General features: G+C 45.9%; 1 protein-coding gene across 2 annotated transcripts in view; it reads right to left on the bottom strand.

The window, feature by feature from the left end:
* Positions 1-24,814, bottom strand: part of LOC137533041 (son of sevenless homolog 2-like) — a 119,333-nt gene that overhangs the window by 64,410 nt on the left and 30,109 nt on the right. For both annotated transcript variants that reach the window (XM_068254179.1, XM_068254180.1), the window contains exon 2: positions 5,539-5,664. In XM_068254179.1, the coding sequence (XP_068110280.1) occupies positions 5,539-5,664 (126 nt within the window). The remainder of the gene's footprint in view (positions 1-5,538; positions 5,665-24,814) is intronic.

Below are 24,814 nucleotides of genomic sequence, written 5' to 3'. Positions count from 1 at the left end.
AAGTTGTACCGAGTACCGTATTTAGCACCAGGGGTGGTCATTCTATGGTCATGTGGTATAGTATTTGACACAGGGGTATAATCATTGATATGGAATTGAGGGGGGAAGGGAAGCATGCACTCGGACGGGTGATGGTGGTAATGTTTAGGGAAACTGACATCTCTTGCCATAAAATACAGCGTGCCGAGCTGTCAGAGCCTGAATTACCAAAGGAGATTTATAGAACTTATCCCCATAGCATTTTTAAGACTTCAGAGGTATAAACTGATTGGATAGTGTGTTAAGGGCTCTGCCTCTGACACAGGAGACTAGGGTTTAAATCGCGGCTCTTCCTGTTCAGAAAGCAAGCACCTATTCAGTGAGGAGACCTTGGGCAAGACTCATTTACCAGAGATGGTACACTAGCGCTAATTTATACTTACCTGGGGCTTCCTCCAGCCCCATAAGCACCATGGCTTCCCCTCACCGTCCTCTTCAGCCCCTCCTTTTTGATGGTACAATTCCAGTAATCTAGTTAGTCGCCGGCAGTCGAGGGCTTCTGCGCATGCACAGCTCGGGCTACGCTCCCCTCCGCGCTCCAGTCCCCTGGATCATTCTGCACTGATGCCATACTCTGGAGCAGAACAATCCAAGGGACAGAAGTACGAACGGGGGGAGCGGGTGCTGCTGAGCCGCGCATGCGCAGAAGGCCGTGACTGCCCGGATTACCAGAATCAGAATCAGAATTTATTTCGCCAAGTACAGCGGAGCTGTACTCGGAATTATTTGTGGTACACATGGCATAGGCATAGTATAGGGAGACAAGACGTACAACACAACACAAACAGTTGGAATTACAGTAATGGTGTGGGTCTGACCCACGTTAGTGACAGACCACGGTCATCAGTTAGTGTTCCTGCTGGCATTCAGGAACAGTTCAATACTAATAATAGTCATGATGGTGGCCCCCATAGTGCCCAGGGCAGTGAGAACCAGGGCGGGCTTCGGTGAGAACTGGCTGGAAGGCCCCGCTAGGGCATGTCAGAAGGCGGGCCTGACGGGGGGAGGTTGGAGTTCAGCAGCCGAACCGCTTGGGGGAAGAAGGTGTTCTTCCGTCTGGAGGTTTTGCATGGTATAGTCCTGTAGCGGCGGCCCAATGGGAGGAGATTGAAGTAGCATCTGCCTGGGTGAGAGGGGTCACGGGAGATCACAGTGGCCCTCTTCATCATCCTAGCGGAGTGGAGGAGATCAAGTGATGGTAGGGGTGACCCGATGATCCTCTCTGCATCAGTTATGACTCTCTGTAGTTTGTATTTTTCACTGGCCGTTGCACCCATGTACCATACAATGATTGAGGAGCAGAGGATGGATTCTATGGTGGCAGTATAGAAGCTGGCCAGCAGCTTCCTGGGCAAGCCGAATCTCTTTAGTTGGCGCAAGAAGAATAACCTCTGCTGAGATTTCTTCTGAATGTTGGTGGTGTTCTGCCCCCACTTCAGGTTGTTGGAAAGAGTCGTGCCAAGGAACCGCACGGATGTCACCTAGAGACTTCGGTACCCTCAATGAGGACAGGTGGGAGGGGGGGGAGGATTCTTCCTGAAGTCCACGACTAGTTCAACGGTTTTAGCACCGGAAGTCATAGCAGCGTAAAAGAGGATCTGAGGAGGGTGGCAAGGGAGGCCACGGTACTTATGGTGGAGGAAGCCCCAGGTAAGTATAAATTAGCGCTAGTAAACCATCTCAGGTTCACTTTAAAGTACAACTGTAGTGAGACGGATATTGAGGCTGCCATATTTATTTCCTTTTGAACAATAAAAGTTGCCTGGCAGCCCTGCTGAACTATTTGGCTGCAGTAGTGTCTGAATCACACCAGAAACAGACATGCAGATCATCGTGTCAGATCTGACAATAATGTCAGAAACACCTGATCTGCTGCATGCTTGTTCAGGGTCTAACGGTATTAGAGGCAGAGGATAAGCAGGACAGCCAGGTAACTGGTATTGTTTAAAAGGCAATAAATATGGCAGCCTCCATTTCCCTCTCACTTCAGTTGTCCTACTGCCTATAGAGCATACCCTAGAGGCTGCAGCTCTGGCGCTGAGTCCGCTCGGTGAAAAGCAAAATATACTATAAATGTTCTGGGTCTCAATTGATGGTTCATGATTGTTTTGACTAACAAGCAAGTATCATCTTCTGTACCCAGCAAATCTTGGGCGAGTAGAAATTGGCTGGGGTGAATAATTGGTGTAATTTCCCACCTGCAGCAGCAGCAGTAAGCCTCCTGCATCTCCTTCCCTCACGTCTCGCTGGGATACTACACAAAGCTTGACCAAGTCCAGCATGACTATGACTGGCTGCTAGCAGACTGTTGGATTAAGTAATCACAAATGATCCGTTTGCCTAACAAAGACTAGTGTCTGCACGCAGCTATACTACTCATGCAAGTATGACCTGCCAAGTCCTGGTCAGAGGCCTCCCAGTGATCACAGCCCGCTGGCACGTCTATTGTATATTATAGATCATTCACCTCTCCTCGTCTGTGGAGAAAAGGCACAGAGGGACTGATGCAGAGACCACAATCTATTCCTAGAAATTACTCATTGAAATGAGAGTCATTTATAATCCATCTAGAGAGACTATTGACAAGAGTGAGACAAAATGTCTTAAAAACTTAAATGCAGGTCTTGGCTATGAACCAGGAGAGCCGTGCCAAACCTACCCGCAAACAAAGCCAGGCTCCAACCGCAATTCATCTCCATTATACAGAAATGAAGAATTATTACTAGACTCCAACATTTAACATTAAATATACCAGAATCTCAGCCGACTTCCTGGGTGGCTGGGCACCGCCTTAAAACACCATATTTACATGTCAGAACGGGGGGGGGGGGGGGGGGGGGGGGGGAAGATCTGTGTTTCAAATGAAATAGGGATCGGAGGACTTTTTAAATGAACATGGTTTCAAAATCCTTTAACTTGGAGATTTCCTAATTTTTAATTGGGCTAATGGCGACTAAGGAACACATTTTCCCTTCCCTTTTGCAGGCCTGCTGTGTAAGGATGGCATATCTACACAGGCTATCCCCTCCATACAGTTCCTCATTAACCTCCCTGGCGGTAATCCCAAGTGTAGCTCGGGCTAGCCACCGGGAGCTCAATGGAGAGTATAGTGCGCAGTGGCGCTTTTACTCACCTCCCGGGGGATCCAGATGTCGGTAGCCGTTCAGCTTCCTCTCTTCAGAGGCTCTGAATCAATCTGGTGAGATTGCAGTCATCGCTCTCACTACAGAGTTACAGTGCCACCCGGAGGACGGAGGTAAAATTGCAGCGCTGGAGCCCAGGGTGGCGAGAGAGCAGGGGCTGCTGCAGACACTCTGGCGGCATGATTTTTTTCCTTATTTTAGGGTCTGAAACATTTTAAAAAGACCCTAAAATCCAGAAATAATCATAGTGCCAGGGAGGTTAATATCCGGATATCATCCATCTTGGTACCTTCGTTCCTCCCAAGATATCCTCTTGTTATCCAGTTTCGTTACCTATCCAGTCGGCTCTACTGTGTAGGCGGCTCGCACCTGTGCGGTAGAGGGGGACAAATCAGGCTCTGCTTTTTCTGCCGGGGCCCAAGTGGAGAGACTACTTCACCTGCGCGCATGCAGACAAGGAGATCTTTGTGGGGTTCTAGCACTTGATTCCTTCTGCTTAGCAGGTCGAGGGAAGCCTCTTTAGGATCCAGAGTATTCTCCCTCCTGAGGTAAGATCAACCCCCCCCCCCCATGCTATTTTTTTGCCATTTAGGCCACTGCTGCTTTAAGGCCTCTCTGCAGGGCTGTACAACTCAGTACACAAGTGATCCCCCCCCCCCCCCCCCCCCCCCCCCCCCCCCCGTTTTCTGCCACCAACAGAGCTTTCTGTTGATTAGCTCTGATTGCTCCCCTTATGTTGGTTTGTTTTTTCATAAATATTTATTTCCTTTTTGTAGGATGTATTAAGCAGCCAGAGAACAGTGATTGAAGCCAAAAAAGGGCAAGAATAGGAATACAAACACCTTGACAAGTAGTTATGGTCATATCTATGAGAAGTCATGGAGAAGCACGTGATCAGTTTGGTCAGATATGCAAGTCTCTGATTTGCTAGTCACGACCGTGTGCTAAAAGCAGGCTGTAATGACAGGCTGTCTACATGTGGGTTTGATGTGGCTCTAAAGTTTAAAGCTATAGACTTGCTATACACCAGCGGTTCTGGATGCAAGCCTGGCTTCAGGGGCATAAAGAGATAATTTGCATATTCAGAAGCAGTGCATTGTGGGTAAATAGATGTTCACTTAAAGAGAACCCGAGGTGGGGATCTTAGAGTTAAATCTATACACAGAGGCTGGGTCTGGCTATAGTGCCCAGCCTCTGTTGCTAGTTGAATATTCCCTACATCCCCCATGCGCTCTGCACGAGCTCATAAATTACAGCCACGCTGTCGGGCTCTGTTTACCTTTCTAGTGCCACTCACGCCGCCCCCCCCCCCCCCGCAGAGCGCCGGTCCCCGCCCGCGTCCCTTCTCTCTAATCAGCGGCGAGGGAAGGGACGTGGGCGGGGATCGGCGCTCTGCAGGAGGCGGGGGGAGCGGCGTGAGTGGCACTAGAATGGTAAACCGAGCCCGCTGCGACAGGCTCAGTGTCGCTTGCGCGGCTGTAATTTATGGGCTCGTGCAGAGCGCATGGGGGATTTAGGAAGTATTCAACTAGCAACAGAGGCTGGGCACTATAGCCAGACCCAGCCTCTGTGTATAGATTTAACTCTAAGATCCCCACCTCTGGTTCTCTTTAAAGAGACTCTGTACTCTAAAATTCTTACAATAAAAAGCATACCATTCTATTCATTATGTTCTCCTGGGCCCCTCTGTGCTGTTTCTGACACTCCCTGTTGCAATCCTGGCTTGTAATTGCCAGTTTTAGGCAGTGTTTACAAACAAAAGACATAGCTGCTAACCAGCAGGTGATAGGCTATGGAGAGGGTGTGTATAGCTTCTGCCTATTAACAGCAGACTGCACATTCCGTCCTGACTCGACACAGGAGAGATTAGATTATTTAACAGAGATAACACAGCCACTGTGCAATTAGGAAAGGCTGCAGTAACACAGACCACATTAGAACAGGCATAGGAACTTATAGGATAGAAGAAATAAGGCTGAAAATTTTGTTACAGAGTCTCCTTAAAGCTGAATTATCGCAAGTACCTTCTGTTTTAAGAAGGCAAATCTCACCAAGTATTGACAAGTGGAAATGTGTAACGGCTAGATGACTTAGCAGGAATATATACAAAAACTGCAAGTCTCATGGGGTATTACTAGCTTGTAGTGGTTATTACCTATCCAAACTAATTCAAGGAAAGACAGCCGAGGTGAACTGGCAAAAGGGCCAAGAATTAGTTTTCTCCCGCATCATAAAAGCATAGTGATAAATGTATTATTTTTCACTTTAGACATAGGTAGGGACATTAGAGCCCCACTAAGGTACTCTGCGGACCACTGTGTACCAATGTATGCCAGTGCTATAAACAGGTAATTACCTCCACATCCTGAACAGTCCTGGGTTGAGCGATACATAGCTTATTGAGGAGCTGGAGGATGAGTTCTTCTATGTAATATAAGGAGTCTTCTTTAGCCGACAGAGTTGGGTGCACTTGTTGCAGGACCTGCAATAGAATTGAGGCACGTTAAAATGGTTCATCACAGAACTGGTGCATTTATTAATTTGCTAATGTGATAAACTTCTTGATTTCTGTATAACAAGCCTGTTGGGGTAAAATACATTTATATCTGTATTGCCATCAACATCTGACACCACAGGTTCTCTTTCCAAAGGCTTCAGTGTTGGCGCTAGTCTAGTTTAGGGGACCCAGCAGGAAACCTCATAGGGAAATTCCACTAACGTGATTGGGTAGAAGGCACCCTCTCTTGAACCGCTAGGTTTCAGGAAGGTTGTAGTAAACTACACTCACACTGTTTGGCCAATCACAATGCTTCATGCTGTAAAGGGTGCTGTGATTGGAGAACTGTTCCCTATGAGATTGCCTGCTGGGTCCCCTAAACTGGACTAGCGCCTCAATGTTTGGGCCCTCAAAATGTACCCCACATTTGTTTTCCATTTATCATGTGCCATACGGAAACTTTTACTGCTTGACATAACTGCTTTCTATCCTCAAGCACAAGGGGGGAATCACAGAGTCCTTTCTAGTGAAGTACTTTTTAAAAGCGCAAAAGTAAACATGAAACACAAGTGTTGCAGTCAGGAAGTGCTCGTTGCCTGCTTTACATGAGCGTAAGGCTGCTTTGACAAAACAATGAAGCACACTATGCTAAAATCAAAGCAAAGCAACAGGGCAGGTTTTGTGCTTTGTGTTGCTTTGCTTTGCTTTCAACACTAAAGTAAAGGCCACCTCTGCCAAGAATCTCGTGTTTGTACGGTGGCCCCTGACCCACCTCAATGCATTGGAGGTCGGTCCACCTTGCCAATTGACTCAGTCAAATGCAGGCTGAGGGCACTGTTATACTTACCCCACCCATTTTGTGCTGTGTCGTCGTCTCTCCTCCCTCTCCACTGCAACAGAGCATGTTGCTAGGCTATAGGACAGCAACACATCTGTATATCCTTGGACTGTTGCGCCAAGTGATCGAGTCCTCTGCGCAAGTGATCGAGTCCTAATTCTTGCCAGGTGACCGTCCTTGTATGTGTACACAAGGCTTTATAATTTAACAATAGACACTGTGTGGTTTAAGAATATACCAACTTCAACTTTGGGTTATATTGTGCTTTAAAGTGAGTACTGTAGGGGGGTAGGGGAAAAAGAAAAAAAAAAAAGTTGAACTTACCTGGGGCGTCTAATGGTCACCCGCAGACATCCTGTGCCCACGCAGTCACTCACCGATGCTCCGGTCCCTGCCTCTGGTTCACTTCTGGAATTTCCGACTTTAAAGGCCACGCCCTCACTCCCGCTGATGTTACCAGGAGTGTATTGCGCAGGCCCAGTATAGTCTGCACCTGCGCAGTAGACTCCTGGTGACGTCAGTAGGAGCGAGGACACGGCTGCATAGGCACAGTGGTTTTCCGACTTTAAAGTCGGAAATTCCAGAAGTAAACCGGAGGCGGGGACAGGAGCATCAGTGAGTGGCTTCACGGGCACAGAACGTCTGCAGGGGACCATTGTAAGTTCAACACTTTTTTCCCCCACCCCCCTACAGTAGTCCTTTAAGATGTGGGATCTATAAAGGCAAAACTACCAACCATCTAGGACAAGCATCCGTCAAAGATACATAAACTTACCACTTCTCCTACTCTAATGTCCCCAGGATTTCCTTAGCAGAACAAGTACAGCTTCTTGAGTGCAAGTCTCGTCACAGATGACACCTAATGTGACTACGTTCTACTCTAAATCAAGACATACAAAAATACTGTTTGGCCAACAAAAAAAATGTATGAATTTCAATTTCAAAGCAGTTCTGAGGACATCTGTTTGGTGCAAGAATCACCTGACTAAATACTCAGAGGAACTTTCTCAGGCAGGTTAACATCTGACTGAAACTGCACATTTTTTTTCAGACTGTTGTCTTACGTCTATGAACAGACTAACAAGTGTCAGACATAAAATGTGAGGCGTTTAACCTTTCATCTCCTAGTCACATGTCTGAAAGATACTTAAAGGAAAAATTCCACAATGCTGATAGTTCTCTGGTAGCAGAGCTTCCTGGTCCAGAGCTGCTGCCTGGCGGTGACAAAAAAAAAAAAAAAAAAAAAAAAAAAAAAAAAAAAAACTCTCCGCCTTACCAAGCAAACACATTTGGTGCATTCCTTGCCTCTAGCCTGAGGCTTTGATAATGCATGTTAAAAGGGACACATCTATGAAGGGAGGACTTGATCAACAAGCAAAACCAGTATCAGGGTGCACGCTCGCCAGAACAAGGTGTGTCCGCCACGGAAAAATGTCAAGGCTCCTATCGTAACCAAGACACGTTCTTTAATATTCCAATACAATGCAGTCTGTGACATAATCAGCATTGCTTAGCAGTCTAATGGAACTAAATGTACAAACCCTTTGTATTTCTTTGTAAATCTCGCCAACAGACAGGGCTGTGCAAGCTGTATCCAAGAGGCCATTTTTTTGGCCAAAAGAAACTTTAGTTGGTCATCAACTCTATTTCCATTGACAATTGAAAAAAAAAAAAAAAAAGTTCATATTTTCTATTTCTCCTTACAAAAAAACTCTAGGGGCTGAGAATTTTCTGCATTTCCCTGTATGCAAATTCGGACAAGACAACACAGCCTATTAAAATCAATAGGCTGCCGTTCAATTTGCATGCAGAGGGGAGGGGGGAGGGAATCTGCATTGCGCATTTGAATGTATTGCATAGCATAGCAGTGGCATGGCAAGACTACAGGGATTCAGATGCATCTAACATCACTGGCAAGACGCATACAGGCACACGAATAATGGGTTCTCAGCTGCTGCTGCTTAGTGGCCAAACTCTAATTTAAAAGATGCCCACTAATAATACAATCTTTTTTTGTCCAATCTTACCACTTCTACGTAATATGAGGGATGTGAGGGAATGCATAAAATATCCATTCAAAGGCTATTCGACTCAGTTTACCCTTATACTACAAAGATTTGGTAAGATTGGACAGGGAAAAAAAAGTGTATTATAAGTGGGCACCATAATACACCTGGCCTAAAGCTACACACATGATATATATATATATATATATATATATATATATATATATATATATATATATATATATATATATATATATATATATATATATATATATTAGAGAGAGAGAGAGAGAGAGAGAGAGAGAGAGAGAGAGCGGAATGTTTGTCTGTTGTGTGTTCAGAAGTGATGAAAAACAACACCTGGAGCCATATGCAATTTCACTTTTTCACCCGAGTTTTCTCCTAGGTGATAGTTTCACAACTTGTAAATAAAATTCCATTTACACCCCCAACAAGCAAATAAATACTCGAAATAATTTTGATAGTACTTTTTCACCTACTTTTTGGTACTTTTTCCATTGCAAAGTGCTAAAAAGTTAATTTAAATTGAAGATGAAAAATTATCTCCCAGGAGAAAACTCAGGAGAAAAAGTTAATTGCATATGGGCCCTGGTCTCCTAGCCTAGGCTGTGACATCACTGGGCGGGCAGCTTTATAAACCAATACACAGCAATAGCTATTTAATAGGAGGTGCTTCTGATGCTGAAACCAGGAAAATTAATGCAAAAGTGGGTATTCTACTATTTGTCACTGGAGATCCTCTAAAGTGTGTATGTTTTCAAATGCCTTTACTGTATCCAGCTCTTACCTAGTTGCCATGAGGCATTCAGGGACCAGCTGCAAAGCTCTGGGGTGCATACGTGCAAAATCGCCGCCGGGAGACTTGGGCACAGGATATAGCCGGTATATGGCTTATCCTGCTGCTGTACAAGTCCCGGCGGCGTTAATTACTATTCCCCCTGCAGGTCACCGTGGATGGTAAGGAATTATGTAATTCGGCTTCCAGCTATTGCTGGAGGCCGAGTTACAGTGTTTTAAAAGTAACTTCAGCTCCATCTTCTGACGGCACCGAAGTTACTCACTGAGCGCCGCTATAGCCGTAATTCCTATTACGACCTATGCTGGCAACGGCTGCGCCCAAATCTCCTGCGCTGTTACAGCGCTCAATCTGGGGCTCCACTGGTTCTAGAAGGTATGCAAGACAGCATGTTCTAGAAATTGTCAATTAGAATGCACAATCCAACAGCCTTCATCCTCCCCTTAACCTTCTGAGCGTTACGCCGCTCAGGAGGTTTTGCCAGTTTGAGTCCCCAAGTTAATTAATGCGATCAAATGGGTGTAAAACGTTTAGCTAGCACTAGGCTAGCTAGTACAAGTGTCCTTCACCCCCCCGATCATACATTACACAGCCTGGATCCAGCGATCAGCTCCGGACTTCACTATAGGGAGGATCGCACACAACGTCATGTGCAAAGCCGATCCTCCCCATAGAGAGACCGAAGCTGTGCAGGGAGGCTGCGCGAATGCTGGATCCAGGCTGGGTAATGTATTACCGGGGGGGGGGTTGGATCAGCAGCAATCGGGGGGAGCTGGACACTTGTACTAGCTAGCCTAGTGCTAGCTAAACGTTTTACACCCATTTGATCGCATTAACAATGCATGGGGTACTCCTTGGGCCAGCAAGCGGTATGCCCAACACAGGAATAGGAGCGAGTGATTGCAGTAATTATCATGGGAGTCTATGGGGATCTGAATGATCGCAAGCTCAGTGATCCAACATAACGGTCAAGATCATTCAGTGTTCTCCCCAGAAATTTTTTCCAGCCGGGTGGCATGAAAAAGTAGCCGAGTGGGGTAGTATGAGAGAATGCAGGGCCGATGCTTCTGTGCGCAACTCTGCTTATAGCATAGGAGGAGGTGAGCCGATGACAGCCGGGTGCTCACCAAAATTAGCCGGGTGGAGCATCTGGCTAAAAGAGCCTGGGGAGAACACTGTCATTGCGCGTCATTAAACATTGCGTTATAGCAAAAACGTACCCACAGTCACTAAATTGGGAAACCGATTGATCATTCATGGAAAATGTCACTTGTTTCAGGAAACAAATGCCACAAAAATGGTGTCGTAAGTACGGACCTTTATAGATCTTCTACAAGGAAGGAATGGGGACTCATATAGACAGCCCATTCCCAGTTGACAGTCTGCACTGCCCACCGCCTTTCCTCAAGCGGTTCTAGCACTCTGCGATTCCTAGAGACTAGAATAGTTTGTAATATGAGCCTCTCTGTACGGCCAGAGCGCATCTTCTCAACACTACGGGTTATTAATGGATTCCTGCTTGTCTCTGTGAAAGTGACAGCTTGCAGAAATGCCATTACGTATCCAGTCCAGCGGCGTACAGCCTGCAGGACTTCTACTGGATTATTACAGCTCTGCAGCTGGAGTATAAGACTGCCCATCAAGCTCTTGCTGAGCAACAACTTCTAGAAGTGTGTAAGGGGATAAAAAGGACTATGAAACCCTCTTACTAAAATGCCATGGAAAACAGAAATTAGCCTTCTTAAAACAGAAGGCATTTGCGATTATTCAGATTGGAGTGAGCACATGTTTCCCACAATGCATCACTGCTGAATATACAAATAACCCTTGTTGTCCCTGAAAGCTAGCCACACCTCCAGAACCGCTGGAATGCAATGATGTGTTAGCTTGTTAATTGTACAGAGCCACAATTCTCCAACATGCATACAGACTGTTTCGGATTGGTTGATCCTCATCAGTGCATGGCATGGATTAATGTGGCTCTATGGGGTAGGACTTGTAACACCGAGAGGTACAGACTGCTCAGCAAGCTCATGGTGAACCAGAACGCCTAGGAGTATGTAAGGAGCTAAAACGGACCAGAAAGTCTTCTTAAAAAAGGCTATGCAAAACGGAAATTTGCCTTCTTAAAACAGAAGGTATTTGTAATTATAGCTGGGGTAAACCCCTGCTTCAGGTCAAGATGGGGAAAGTTCACACAGACGATTGCAAGTGATTTCCTGCCAGCTGTGGTGCTTGTCGTTAAAGCGCTGCCCATTCAAGAGCCTGTACTGTAGTTTGCTGCCGTCTGCGCTGTGTTGTGATCCTGATCCTGTTGCTTACCGTTGCATGTTTGTATTCCCCTGCGGAGGAGAAAAAACCCCAGTAGTCGCTGAAAAAATGTCAAATGCTTTTCTGCATGCCGGCAGAAAAGCATTTGACTGACACGCTTGCATACAGATTCACCCTGAAGTTATTGGGAGTCTATTAAAAAAAAGAAACCAGATACTTACCTAAGGAGAGGGAAGGATCTGGGTCCTATAGAGCCTTCCCCGGTGCCCTCGTTGCTGCAGCAGCTCAAACAGAGTCCTCCCGAAGACAGGCGGCTCAGTACTGCGCACGTAGGAGTGCACAAGAGAGGGCGCTCGTGCGTGCGCAATATGGAGCAGCCTGTCTTCGGGAGCACTCAGGCTCCCGAAGACTTCCGAAGTTTTGGAGAGAACAGTATTTGACCAAATTGGTTGAATGCTGCGAGGGGAAGCCAGCGCTGTAACTGGGCCAGAGAGAGGAGCAAGAAGACTCTATAGGACCCAGAGCTTTCCTTCTCACTCATTTCCAAAGTCACCTGTATGCATATTCAGCAGTGATGCACGGGGAAGCAAATCAGAGCTCACTCCAACCTGAATCATTGTAAATGCCTTCTGTTTCAAGAAGGCAAACTGTTTCTCATATCATCTTAGTAAGAGGGCTTTTTGGTCTCTTTTAGCCCATTGCACACTCCTAGAAGTTCTGGTTCCCCTTGAGCTTGCTGGGGACTCTGTATGCAAGCTAGGTGTCACATGATTTGCGAGTATCAACACACCTTTTCAAAGAGATCCCAGAGGCTTCAACACCACTACAGTGGAACTGTAGTGAAAATAATGAATAAAATTGCTTACTTTTTACAATATTCATTTATAGATTATTTAGTCAGTGTGTGCCCACTGTAAAATCTTCCCTCTCCCTGATTTACATTCTGAAATGTATCCCAGGTGGCGACATCTTTAGTTCTGCCAGGTGATCTGTATGAAATGTTTGTTTCTGAGAGTTCTATGCACAGAGGGAGAAACTGCTTGCTTGGCAGTTGGAAATAGCACCCACAATACAATTAGGTTCACAGGCAGCAAACTCTGCGCGTGATTGGATAGTGTACTGATTAAGGGCTGGGTTCAAATCTCGGCTCTGTTTCGTAAGCCAGCACCTATTCAGGAGACCTTTGGCAAGACTCCCTTACACTGCTACTGCCTATAGAGCCCCATCCTAGTGGCTGCAGTTCTGAAACTTTGTGTCTCTCAGGAGAAAAGCGCAAAATACATTTTGTCTTGTCAAACTGTCAGGACCATGGCCATGACATCACACTGTGGGAGGGGTTTTATCAAAATATCAGCCACACAGATATCCCTGATGACCTATTCGAGAAAAAGCTAAAGATTTCTTGTGGGAGAGTGGACATCAGTTACTGATTGGGATGAAGTTAAATCCTGGTTAAAAGGTCCTGACATGACACACACAAAAAACTAAATTTTTACATACCTGGGGCTTCCGCCAGCCCCCTCCGTCCTGAACGCCCCCTCTGCACCGTCCTCCGCCTCCTGGATCTTCTGTAAATGCTCCCGGTATCTTCAGCAGACAGGAGTTACTGCGTATGCACGGGCTTGCCACGCACGAATGCCCTGCTCCAGTCACCAGGAGCTCTCTGCACCTGTGCAGTACTATAGAGCAAGTGCAGAACTCTCCTGGCAGCGGGATTGAGGGGGAGCGTGCGCAGCTTACAGAAGATCCAGGAGGCAGAGGACGGAGCAATCAGGCCAGAGGGGGCTGGAGGAAGCCCCAGGTATGTATGAATTTTTTTTGTGTGTGTATCATCTCAGGTACACTTTAAGCAAGATGCATCACACCATGAAGACCAAGAGTGCATAGTTATGCATGCTGAAGTTTTCAGTTTTTTTCCCTATTTGTTGTTTGCTTCACAATAAAAGGGCCCTTTCACATGGGCAGGTGACAAGCGGTGGGGTCACCGCCTTTCAGCTGCTCTCATGTCCCCGCCCCCCCCCCCCCCCCTTCCCAAAAAGGCGAGATCTGAGTGCAGCCACGGTCAGACTAAACGGGTCACATTCCTCCGCCGCCCAGTAATGCCACCGCATGTCAACGCTTGAATTGCGTGGTTACAGCCAGTGCAATTCGGCTGCATTTAAATTACACCCAAATTACATAGTTACATAGTTATTTTGGTTGAAAAAAGACATACGTCCATCGAGTTCAACCAGTATAAAGTACACTGGCACTGCAAAGTACACATTGCACTGGTGGACGGCAGACAGAAGGCTAAACTGCTTGGGAAACACACAGTTCAGCCATCCGTCTGAAAGGGGCCTGATACATCTTCAAAGTTGTAGGCATGTTCTGTCAATGAAAGGGTACAAACTCTCAAACAATCCATTTTATTTCCAGATTGTGAGGCAACAAAACATGAAAAATGCCAGGGTGTGAATACTTTTGCATGGCACTGAAAATAAATCACTTAAAGCGGACCCAAACCAAACTTTTTTAATTCAAAATATTTAGTTGCACCACTCTGACACATACGAAGATAAATTAACACTTCTTCAAGCCTATGAGCATTTCAGTGCATGCTTTTCAACCTTATCTTTTCATAACTAGGGTTTATACAGGAGGCAGCCATTAGCAATTCCTCCTTTGCCGGACACCACCTACTCCACCAGTTTGCCGGATTCTGTCCCGGCAATATGAAAGGAAGGGAGGGGTTCCTCCAATAAATGTAAAATAGTATATATTTGTCATCATGCAGCTGGAAAAAGGCTGCTATTTATTATTATAATTTAGAAAATAGATTTTATTTCTGAAATTTTGTATTTTTAATTTGGGTCCACTTTAAGGAGCCAAAGCACGCACAAAGAATTTGTCCAGGTGCAGCAACTGGGTGTCGATATCTCGGGTAACAGTTTGGGGCTAGTTGCTGTAGAAATCTGTTCTGCTGCTATGGAGTGGAGAGGAAGGACGATGGCCTAGCGCACGACAGAGCGGATTCCAGCAGGAAGGGTAATCAGAACAATGCATTCCGCCAGATCTCTCAGTGACCTATTGGGGAGGACTAAAGGCTCATACACACATCAGACTATAGTCTTTGGAAAATGAAAGATCACAGGCCAATCTTACCACCCTGCCATACCTACAGTCTATTCTATGGAGCTGAACTCCCCATCAGAAAAAATCTTTGCAAGATGCTGCACACAAACAAAAAGACACAAAAGATCAGTATCTGCAAAAGATCCGTTCCTGCAAATTGCATTCATAGGTGGCTTTTCCTCCTTCCCCTTTATATAGTATATATAATTCATATAGTATATATTATTATATGCAACTTTTTCATATATTGTATTTACATACATGTAGTGGTAACTTTTTTACATTTTCTTAAACTTTATACTATTGTTATTAAGTATGCTCGTAACATGTTTTTTGTACATATGGATGTATTGCACCTTTAAGATCTCGGCTTTTTGGTGGGTGGGTGGGGACTCTTTTTCCCCCCACCTGCATATAAGCCCTGTTCTAGACAGATTTACTTTAGCTATGATTAAGGGCAGATTGTAGGCCCGATACGCGTTAGCTTATTCTGTCTCTCTTTTATTGCACTGTTTGTGGATTTTTTCAAATAAAATTTGTCAGCTTTTTTCATCTACCTGGTCTGGCCTGCGGATCCTTCTTTGCTTGTACTCTTGGATTGGCCTGGCTTCCCAGATCCTGCACCAACTGGTTGGAGGTGAGGGGGGTAGAGCGTATATGAACTCTCCAATTTTGCATAGTCTATGAGATCTGCAGATCATCATACACACCTTGTTTAACTGACATTCATCTGCAGATCAGATCCACCAGGATGGATTTTCAGATCTGCAGATGATTGTCTGATCTGCAGATGAATGTCAGTTAAACAAGGTGTGTATGAGGATCTGCAGATCTCATAGACTATGAATGCATTTTGCAGGAACGGATCTTTTGCAGTAACAGATCTTTTGCAGATACTGATCTGTTACATGTGTACAGCATCTGTGCGTGCAGCATCTTGCAAAGATTTTTTCTGATGGGGAGTTCAGCTCCATAGAAAAGACTGTGAAGGTATGGCTCTCATACTACATGGAAGGGGGTAAGATTGGTCTGTGATCCTTCATTTTCCAAAGACTATAGTCTGATGTGTGTATGTGGCCTTAAGAATCCTCTAGCACGCGTACGAAGCTTTATTGTAGGCGAGCCAAGGATTTTTAATTGGGGATGTGAAAGTGATCAGTTGGAGCTGATCTGTCCACCAAACTGTCATGGTTCCCTGGAAGCGCATTTGAATCTTTTGGTGTGTCTACAAATGGCAACCGACTGCAGACAAATGGTTTGAGATTATTGATTTCATTTAAATTTTTAGCAATAGTGAAACTACACCTACTGAAGGTTATTCTATGTAGAATGTCTGCATCTTAAAAAGAAACACACAACCCCCCCCCCCCCCCCCCCCACCCACAAAAAAATAATACTCATGTACTCTGAGACGTTCCAACATAACTCCGAATAGAGGTAAGAACGCTGTCCTTGTTCTGATCTCCACTAGGTAGTCATTGTACAGAATGCTGCATTCAAAAGGAGGCAAACTGTTAACTATAAATTAGGCATACCTTCCAGGTACATAGAGTGAATATGTAATGAATGCATAATAGGGAAAAAAAGTAATCTATAGCACATTTTTCCTCTAAAACAAAATGTACATCTTGTACATTTACAGGGTTTTTGTTTTTTTTTTCAATCGTGGTCATTTACCATTACAATTAAAACTGGTGTAATACAAATATGTCCTACCAACTTTTTTAATTTTGTATTAATATTTACAAAAGAAGGAATTCCCAATTAACATTTAACCAAGCCCTAAAACTTTAGCTAGATATAGCTAGAGATCAGTTACAGGGCTATATAACAATTCTGAAAGAAACATCCACACCCTTTAAAAGGGATCCTGAGCAGTAGATAAAAATGCACATGTGCAGGACTGTCACGCCGGCCGCCGTGATGACGTATACCGGGCAGTGTGATACCGCGGAGCGTCACCGTTCAGGAAGTGTTGACCCGATACTCTGCCTGGGTGTTGCGGGTAATGAAGTCACCAGCGGGACCGGGAGAAGAACCAGGAGGAGGCCGGGGGACCTGGCGGCCTACGGTAGGCTGGAGGAAGCCCCAGGTAAGTACCGATTTCATTTTTATCTAATGTTCGGGGTCCCTTTAAAACACAACTACTGTGTAGTCTTAGTCACAAAAATTGAACAGTAGAAATTTAATGGGACCTGACTAAAATCCAATAGTCCCACCATGGGCAAACCCCAAGATCACACTCCTAGCTGCGAGAGGTTCATTTGTCACGGAGTAAATTGCACTGTAAATGACTTTTTCCCAAAATAGCCATTATGTGCAGCAAGTAGTATTAATCAGACAGCTCTGATCGTCAGACTGACAGGTTTTAAGTCAAGTACACAAGTCAGGGCTTGTTCACACTACAAGCACTTTTCTAAGCTCTTGCTAATGTTATCCTATGTGAGTGTTCTCACTGGAGCGATGTGATTTTGGATAAATCCCCCATAGCATTGCAGTGTTCTCCCCAGGCTTTTTTAGTGAGCACCCAGCTGCCATCGGCTCACCTCCTCCTATACTATAAGCAGAGTTGCGCAAAGAAGTACCAGCCATGCATTCTCTGATATTGCCCCACCCGGCTACTTTTTCATGCCACCCAGCTACTATTTCATGCCAACCGGCTGGGAAAAAAAATCCTGGGGAGAACACTGCATTTTTTTCATATCACTAGCGCTTAAAAAGCTCTTGCAGTGTGAATCAGCCCTGAAGGTAGGAACCCACTAGGGCGTTTTTGGCAGCATTTTGGGATCACCGACAATCGCCGATGATTCCCAAAAACGCTTTGCCAATGTAAGTGGGTGGGTGGGTGGGGGGCACTAGTGTGATTGCAATTGGGGTAATCGCAAGAAGACCTGCAGCATTTTGAGCACGTTTGCCCTCAATGCAAAGTATATAAGCTCTGCATAAATCGCTTAGCGATAATGCAGTGCTTTGGGGGGGTGCGAGTGATTAGCTTTTAATAAAACTTTATTATACTTATAGGGTCTCTGCATTTCCTTCTTCCGTCCATAGCCCCGTCCCCTAAAGAAGAGATCACAGGCGCTCCTGATTGGTCATAGAGATGCACCTATGACCTCTTGCTTTTGGGGGTGCGGCTACGGATGAAAGAAGGACACCTGGTAAGTATAATAAAGTTTTATTGAAAAAAAACAAAAAGCAAATCGCAAATAGGAAGAGCTGTACAGGTTACTGCTGGATGTATCTACACTTTGCATTGTTTTCCTTCTCGCCCCGCCTCCTGGAAGCCAGTCTTTTGCAGGACATGCTGTCATCCCGTGTCCGAGAGAATTCGCAGCAGGGAGACTTGGGCGCAGGATACAGCCGGTATGGCTTATCCTGCTGCTGCACAAGTTCCCGGCGTCGTTAAATGCTATTCCCCCTTCAGGTTCACATGGATGGTGGGGAATTATGTAATTTGGCTTCCAGCTATTGCTGGAGACCGAATTACAGTGTTTTAACCTCCCTCCTGGTATGCCGCGCAGGAGGAGATCTCAGCCCCTGGTGGGGCGATTTTCACCATTTAAAGTGCTGTACGCGCAGCTAGCACTTTGCTAGCCGCGCGTACAGATCGCCCGCACGCAGCGGCGGAAGAGGCCCCCCCCGCCAGAGCCCTGCGCTGCCCGGACCAATGAGTTCCGGGCAGCGCTATGGGCTGGATCGGATGCGTCTGACGTCAGGACGTCGGCTGACGTCCATGACCTCATTCTGATCGTCGCCATGGCGACAGGAGAAGCCAAACAGGGGAGCGCGTTATATACGCGTTCCCGTTTTCTATTGTTGCCGGCGACGATCGAACTAGAGGGACAGATTCGCCCTCTAGTGGAGTTTCATGTAGCTACCACTCTGGTAGCTTTACATGAAACATAAAAAAAAAATTGGATTTCTGCAATTTTTGCAGAAAAAGTAAACCGCCAGGGAGGTTAAAAGTAACTTCAGCTCCAGCTTCTGACAGTGCCGAAGTTACTGACTGTGCACCGCTATAGCCTTAATTCCTATTATAGTCTATGGTGGCGCCAGCTGCCCCCAAGTCTCCTGCACTGCATTTGCAGTGTTTGTCTCATCCCTCCTTTCCCCTCCATAGCAGCAGAACTCATCTGTTCAGCACTTGGCCCAAAACTGCCATCCAGGGGATCAAAGCTCTATTCATGTGGGCAACAGTAAATGTGCAGCTGCACCAGACTTTAGACCAGTGATGGCTAACCTTGGCACTCCAGCTGTGACAAAACTACAAATCCCATCATGCCTCTGCCTCGGATGCCTCCCCGAGTTATGCTTAGAGCTGTCAGAGTATTGCAATGCCTCATGGGACTTGTAGTTTCACCACAGCTAGAGTGCCAAGGTTATCCATCACGGATATAGACTAACCCAGTGATCTGCAAACTTGGCTCTCCAGCTGTTAAGGAACTACAAGTCCCACAATACATTGCGGGAGTCTGAAAGCAAAAGCCATGATTTATAAAGGCAAATGCATTGTGGGACTTGTAGTTCCTTAACAGCTGGAGAGCCAAGTTTTCAGATCACTGGACTAGCTCATATCTCCATGGCAGATGCTTAGAATTTCCTTTTTTTAAAAGCACTCCCTGAAAAGCAGGTCTTTTTCAGGGAGTGCTTAAATAAGAAAAGGATAAAATAAACTTCTAGAATCCCCCATGGGGGGATGGGAGTACTAGACCAAAACCTTCTGCTAAGTTGTTCAGAGCCATCAGACTTATAATATCTAATGTAAGTGACTGCTAAATAGGGAAAATATCATTTATAGTACATTTTACTCTAATATAAAATGTACATCTTGTAAAAAAAGTGTACACATTTATGTTAGTAAGCGCTACACCCTGCCCCTAATCACACAACCCCCACCCATCTTACTTCTCCCCGGGCCCCCATCACACAACTCCCTGCTCCCATCACAAACTCCGCGCCCGGCAGCCCACTACTCCCAGCCCACCACCGCACAACTCACTGCCCGCATCGCACTATTCCCTGACCCACGCCTCACTACTCCCTGCACCGCATTGCACTACTCTCCACCCACCACCACACAACTCATTGCCCACATCGCACTATTCCCTGACCCGCGTCTCACTACTCCCTACCCCGCATTGCACTACTCCCCACCCACCACCACACAACTCACTGCCCGAATCACACTATTCCCTGACCTGCGCCTCACTACTCCCTGCACCGCATTGCACTACTCCCCACCCACCACCACACAACTCACTGCCCGCATCGCACTATTCCCTGACCCACGTCTCACTACTCCCTACCCCGCATTGCACTACTCCCCACCCACCACCACACAACTCACTGCCCGAATCACACTATTCCCTGACCTGCGCCTCACTACTCCCTGCACCGCATTGCACTACTCCCCACCCACCACCACACAACTCACTGCCCGCATCGCACTATTCCCTGACCCGCGTCTCACTACTCCCTACCCCGCATTGCACTACTCCCCACCCACCACCACACAACTCACTTCCCGCATCGCACTATTCCCTGACCCGCGCCTCACTACTCCCTACCCCGCATTGCACTACTCCCCACCCACCACCACACAACTCACTGCCCGCATCGCACTATTCCCTGACCCACGTCTCACTACTCCCTACCCCGCATTGCACTACTCCCCACCCACCAACACACAACTCACTTCCCGCATCGCACTATTCCCTGACCCGCACCTCACTACTCCCTACCCCGCATTGCACTACTCCCCACCCACCACACAACTCACTGCCCGCATCGCACTATTCCCTCACCCACGTCTCACTACTCCCTACCCCGCATTGCACTACTCCCCACCCACCACCACACAACTCACTGCCCGCATCGCATTATTCCCTGACCCGCGCCTCACTACTCCCTGCGCCGCATTGCACTACTCCCCACCCACCACCACACAACTCACTGCCCGAATCACACTATTCCCTGACTCGCGCCTCACTACTTCCTACCCCGCATTGCACTACTCCCCACCCACCACCACACAACTCACTGCCCTCATCGCCCTATTCCCTGACCTGTACCTCACTACTCCCTACTCCGCATTGCACTACTCCCCACCCACTACCGCACAACTCACTTCCCGCATCGCACCATTCCCTGACCTGTGCCTCACTACTCCCTGCGCCGCACTGCACTACTCCCTACCCCGCATTGCACTACTCTCCACCCGCCCCCGCACAACTCACTGCCCGCATCGCACTATTCCCTGACCCACGCATCACTACTTCCTACCCCCATCGCACTACTCCCCACCCCTAATCCCACTACTCCCCGACCCTGACCTCACTACTACGTACCACAGATCGCAGTACTCCCTACCCCGCATAAGTATGCGCTTTTTTTTTAGGCCACACGTCGCAAAAAAGAAAAAAGGGATAATTTTATTTCAGTTACTTCTGATTGTTTTTACATAGTTATGGACATTTTAAAATCAATTGCATAAAATTATTGCATTAAAACCAGATTGTGCGTGACAAGCACAGTTTTTTGTACAATACATGGTTACCTGTTAATCAAAATCAAGACGTGGAAATAACCTTGCCAAAATTTCCCCGCTGAACGCTACTGACCCATAAATATGGCTGCCACCCCCGTTGTGCCAGCTGCCAGAAAAAAAAGCTGGCAAGATTCCTGAATGTCTGAGCTGCAGATCGATAGGAAAGGTTTAAAATAGAACAAAGTCAGAATGTATGACAGCGATCAGATCATTTCTCAGCTCTGAGGGGGATGTTGCAAAGCCTGAATCCTCAGGATGCTACAGTATGTAAACCAAAAGGTGAGCCAAACAGCCGGTACATGTACAGGTGTGGCCTCCCAGTCATGGACTCTATGTTGAAAAACAGTTTTTTTATGTTTACTATTTTTTTGCACAAAGCTGCAAGGTGCCTCCTGTGACTCCACAGTACAGGAAGCGGGACAAATCTGCTCTGGCATCTACCAGACAAACTCCTGTCTCGATAATTCACATGGAATTTATGACACCTAAGTGAAATGCTGTCATATCCCACAAATGTGTCAGGATGTCTGCATAGAGTAATATATCACATCCTCCGTGCCTAAAGGGGATTTCCACCTTTAGCCAGGTTCATACTCATAGGTGCGGAAAACGTGTATTTTCACACTCCAGTTTTTGGAAACCACGTGTGTTCCGCTACGTTACAACCTGCATGTTTTGCCGCAGTAGCTAATGACATTAAGCCATGTTACTGAAGGTGGAGATGGTCAGACCAACTACAAGTGATGAGGAAACGTGGTCAATGAGATGCAAGGAATTCCGGCTTGCATGCAGCTTGGAATCGGGCCCAATGAATTGAAGTTCATTTGACTGGCCCAGTTCCCAGCAGCATACAAGTTCCTTATACAGATAGGTCCATAAATATTTGGACAGAGACACCTTTTTTCTAATTTTGGTTCTGTACATTACCACCTGATCTTAACCCAACTAAGCATGAATTTCATTTGTTGAAAAGTGAACTTCACACAGAAAGGCCACAAAAACAGCAACTGAAAGCCACTGCAATAAAGGCCTGGCAGAGCATTAAAAAGGAGGAGACCCAGCATCTGGTGAGGTCATTGAGTTCACGACTTCTGGCCGTCATTGCCAGCAAAGGGCGCTCAACCAAGTATTAATCCTAACATTTGTATAGCGCTTGTCACCTGTCTGCCTCAAAGGGTTCCCGAGCGCAATTTATTCCAATTGTGAAAATGTCAGTTAAAAATACACGGCTATCGCACAAAAAAAACTCTGCGGCAAACCACAAGCACGAATCACAAGCGTTTTGCAATCGTAAGTGTGAATGGGCCCTAAGGCCCCATTCACACTAGAGCGTTTTGCCACGATTTCGGCAAAACGCTCAAACTCTAGCTGCAAATCGCCCAAAACGTGAAACGCAAATGCGTCGCCTGCACCATTTTTAGGCGATTTCCCGGCGATCGCGTTTCAGCACTATAGAAGCGCTAACCACGATTGCGGCAAAATCGCCGCAGTGTTTAGTAATTTTTCCGTGTGAAATCGCGGAAAAATCACTGCTGCAAAACGCCGGAAAAAATCTCCGGCGTTTTGCGTTTCTAAGTGTGAATGGGGCCTTAGGGTGCATTCAGGGTACCACCCTGCAGTGCTAGGAAGTCTTGCCCAAGGACTTCTTACTGAACAGGTACTGACCCTAACCAGGATTTGAACCCTGGTCTCTCATTTCAAAGGCAGATTTAGAAATTAACTATTATATTTCCAGTTATTAAATTTGTCCAATTACTTTCGAGCCCCTGAAACGAAGGGAATGGGTTTAAAGAATGCTTTAGTTGCCTCGTATTTTGCGCAATCGTTTTGTTCACCTCACTGAATTAAAGCTGAAAGTCTGCACTTCAACTGCATCGGAGTGGTTTCATTTAAAGTGGGCCTGAACTCAGAACTCCTCTCTGCTCTAAAAAGATACAACACAGCATAATAACCTTTAAACAAAAAAACATTTCTTTGTTACAGCTGATACAAATCCTAAAAAAAAAAAATCTTCACTGTCTCTACTTCCTGATTCATGGAAGCAGACATATTGTTAACATCCTGTGCTTTCAAATGAGCTTAACTGCCATCTCTGCCAAGGCAGTCATGTGACACAGGGTGTACATACAGGGTGCATCTCTCTAGGTTTTCCTTCTATCCTGTGCAAGAGTTCAAGTCCACTTTAACATTTACTGTGGTAATGTACATACAGTGGTTTGTAAAAGTATCCCCCCCCCCCTTTTGAAGTTTTCCACATTTTGTCATATTACTGCTACAAACATGAATCAATTTTATTGGAATTGCACATGAAAGACCAATACAAAGTGGTGTACGACTGTATAACAAAATAAGACTAACCGTTTCTGCCTGCAAGCTGGAATTACTTGCATGTCATAGATCATCACTAGTGCTGAGAAGGCAACGATGATGGTCAAACAGGCATTTTTCCTTTTTTATTTTGCAGAAGTTCTGTTTTTAACACATTTATACGTAACTAATACAATACTCTATTGAATGTATGTGAAATGGTGCCTGCAGTGGGGATGTAACACTTACTTTAATAACCCACTGTGCACACTTATTATTATGACCATTATTGTTAGCAGCTGTAGCAGAAAGCTTAATGCACATTACGGCCGTCGCTTTGCAGGCGCTTCAAGATAATCGCTATTCTACGCTTTGGGGAAAAAAATCATTGCGACTGGTGCTGCCTTCACTACGGCAACCAATCCTCGACCCCAAGGAGGAGATGTGAAATGCGACAAACACAAAGTCACAACTGTGTCATAACCTAGCAGAGGAGTTTAGTTAAGTTCTGGTTAAACAGTACACTAATGTACTAATAGCTTCAATTCACTAAGCCACATTAACCACTTCCCGACCACCAAGTGGCCGCGTGTGTGCATGTATGTACGTCACTGAGCGTGAACCGCGGGTGTATTGCTATCATCTCTCCTGCAAAACAGAACGTTTTAAAAATGTCTGTTTTGGACTGACAAGTGCAAAAAAAAAAAAAAAGTGGTTGCGTAAAATATAAAGGGTCAATAAAATACCACATTCTGTGTGTTTGACTTTTTTTTTTTTTAATTCACTAAAATGTTCACACATGCGGTTGTTTAAGGGCTCTTTCACATTAGGGCAGATTTTGTGCGTTAACGCAAACGGCTAACGTTTGCGTTAACCAAGGTGAGATGAAAGTCCATAGACTTTCATTTTACCTTTCACATCTGATGCTGTGTTTCGATGCGTTGCGGTTCCGACGCACCCGGGCGCAGTTTTTCTTCCAACTCACCCGCGACGACACGCCGCAGGCAGACAACGCGTGCAGGAGAAAGGCTCCTGCACACGTTGTCTAATGTGAAAGAGCCCTCAGCAATTTACCAAAATACTGCATGACAATTCATTAGGATTTTTACCTCATGTGGTATTTTAAGGAATCATGCGGTACTGCATGGATTATTGCAGTGCATGGAAAATGGATGAAAGATGCGATACAGAAAGATCGCATTTTTGTATTACTTTACCTGCACTTTGCAAGGGAG

The sequence above is a fragment of the Hyperolius riggenbachi genome, chromosome 9 (assembly GCF_040937935.1).
Source record: "Hyperolius riggenbachi isolate aHypRig1 chromosome 9, aHypRig1.pri, whole genome shotgun sequence".
Classification (NCBI taxonomy): domain Eukaryota; kingdom Metazoa; phylum Chordata; class Amphibia; order Anura; family Hyperoliidae; genus Hyperolius; species Hyperolius riggenbachi.
Note: the sequence above shows the minus strand (reverse complement) of the source record. Positions and strands in the feature narration are given on the sequence as shown.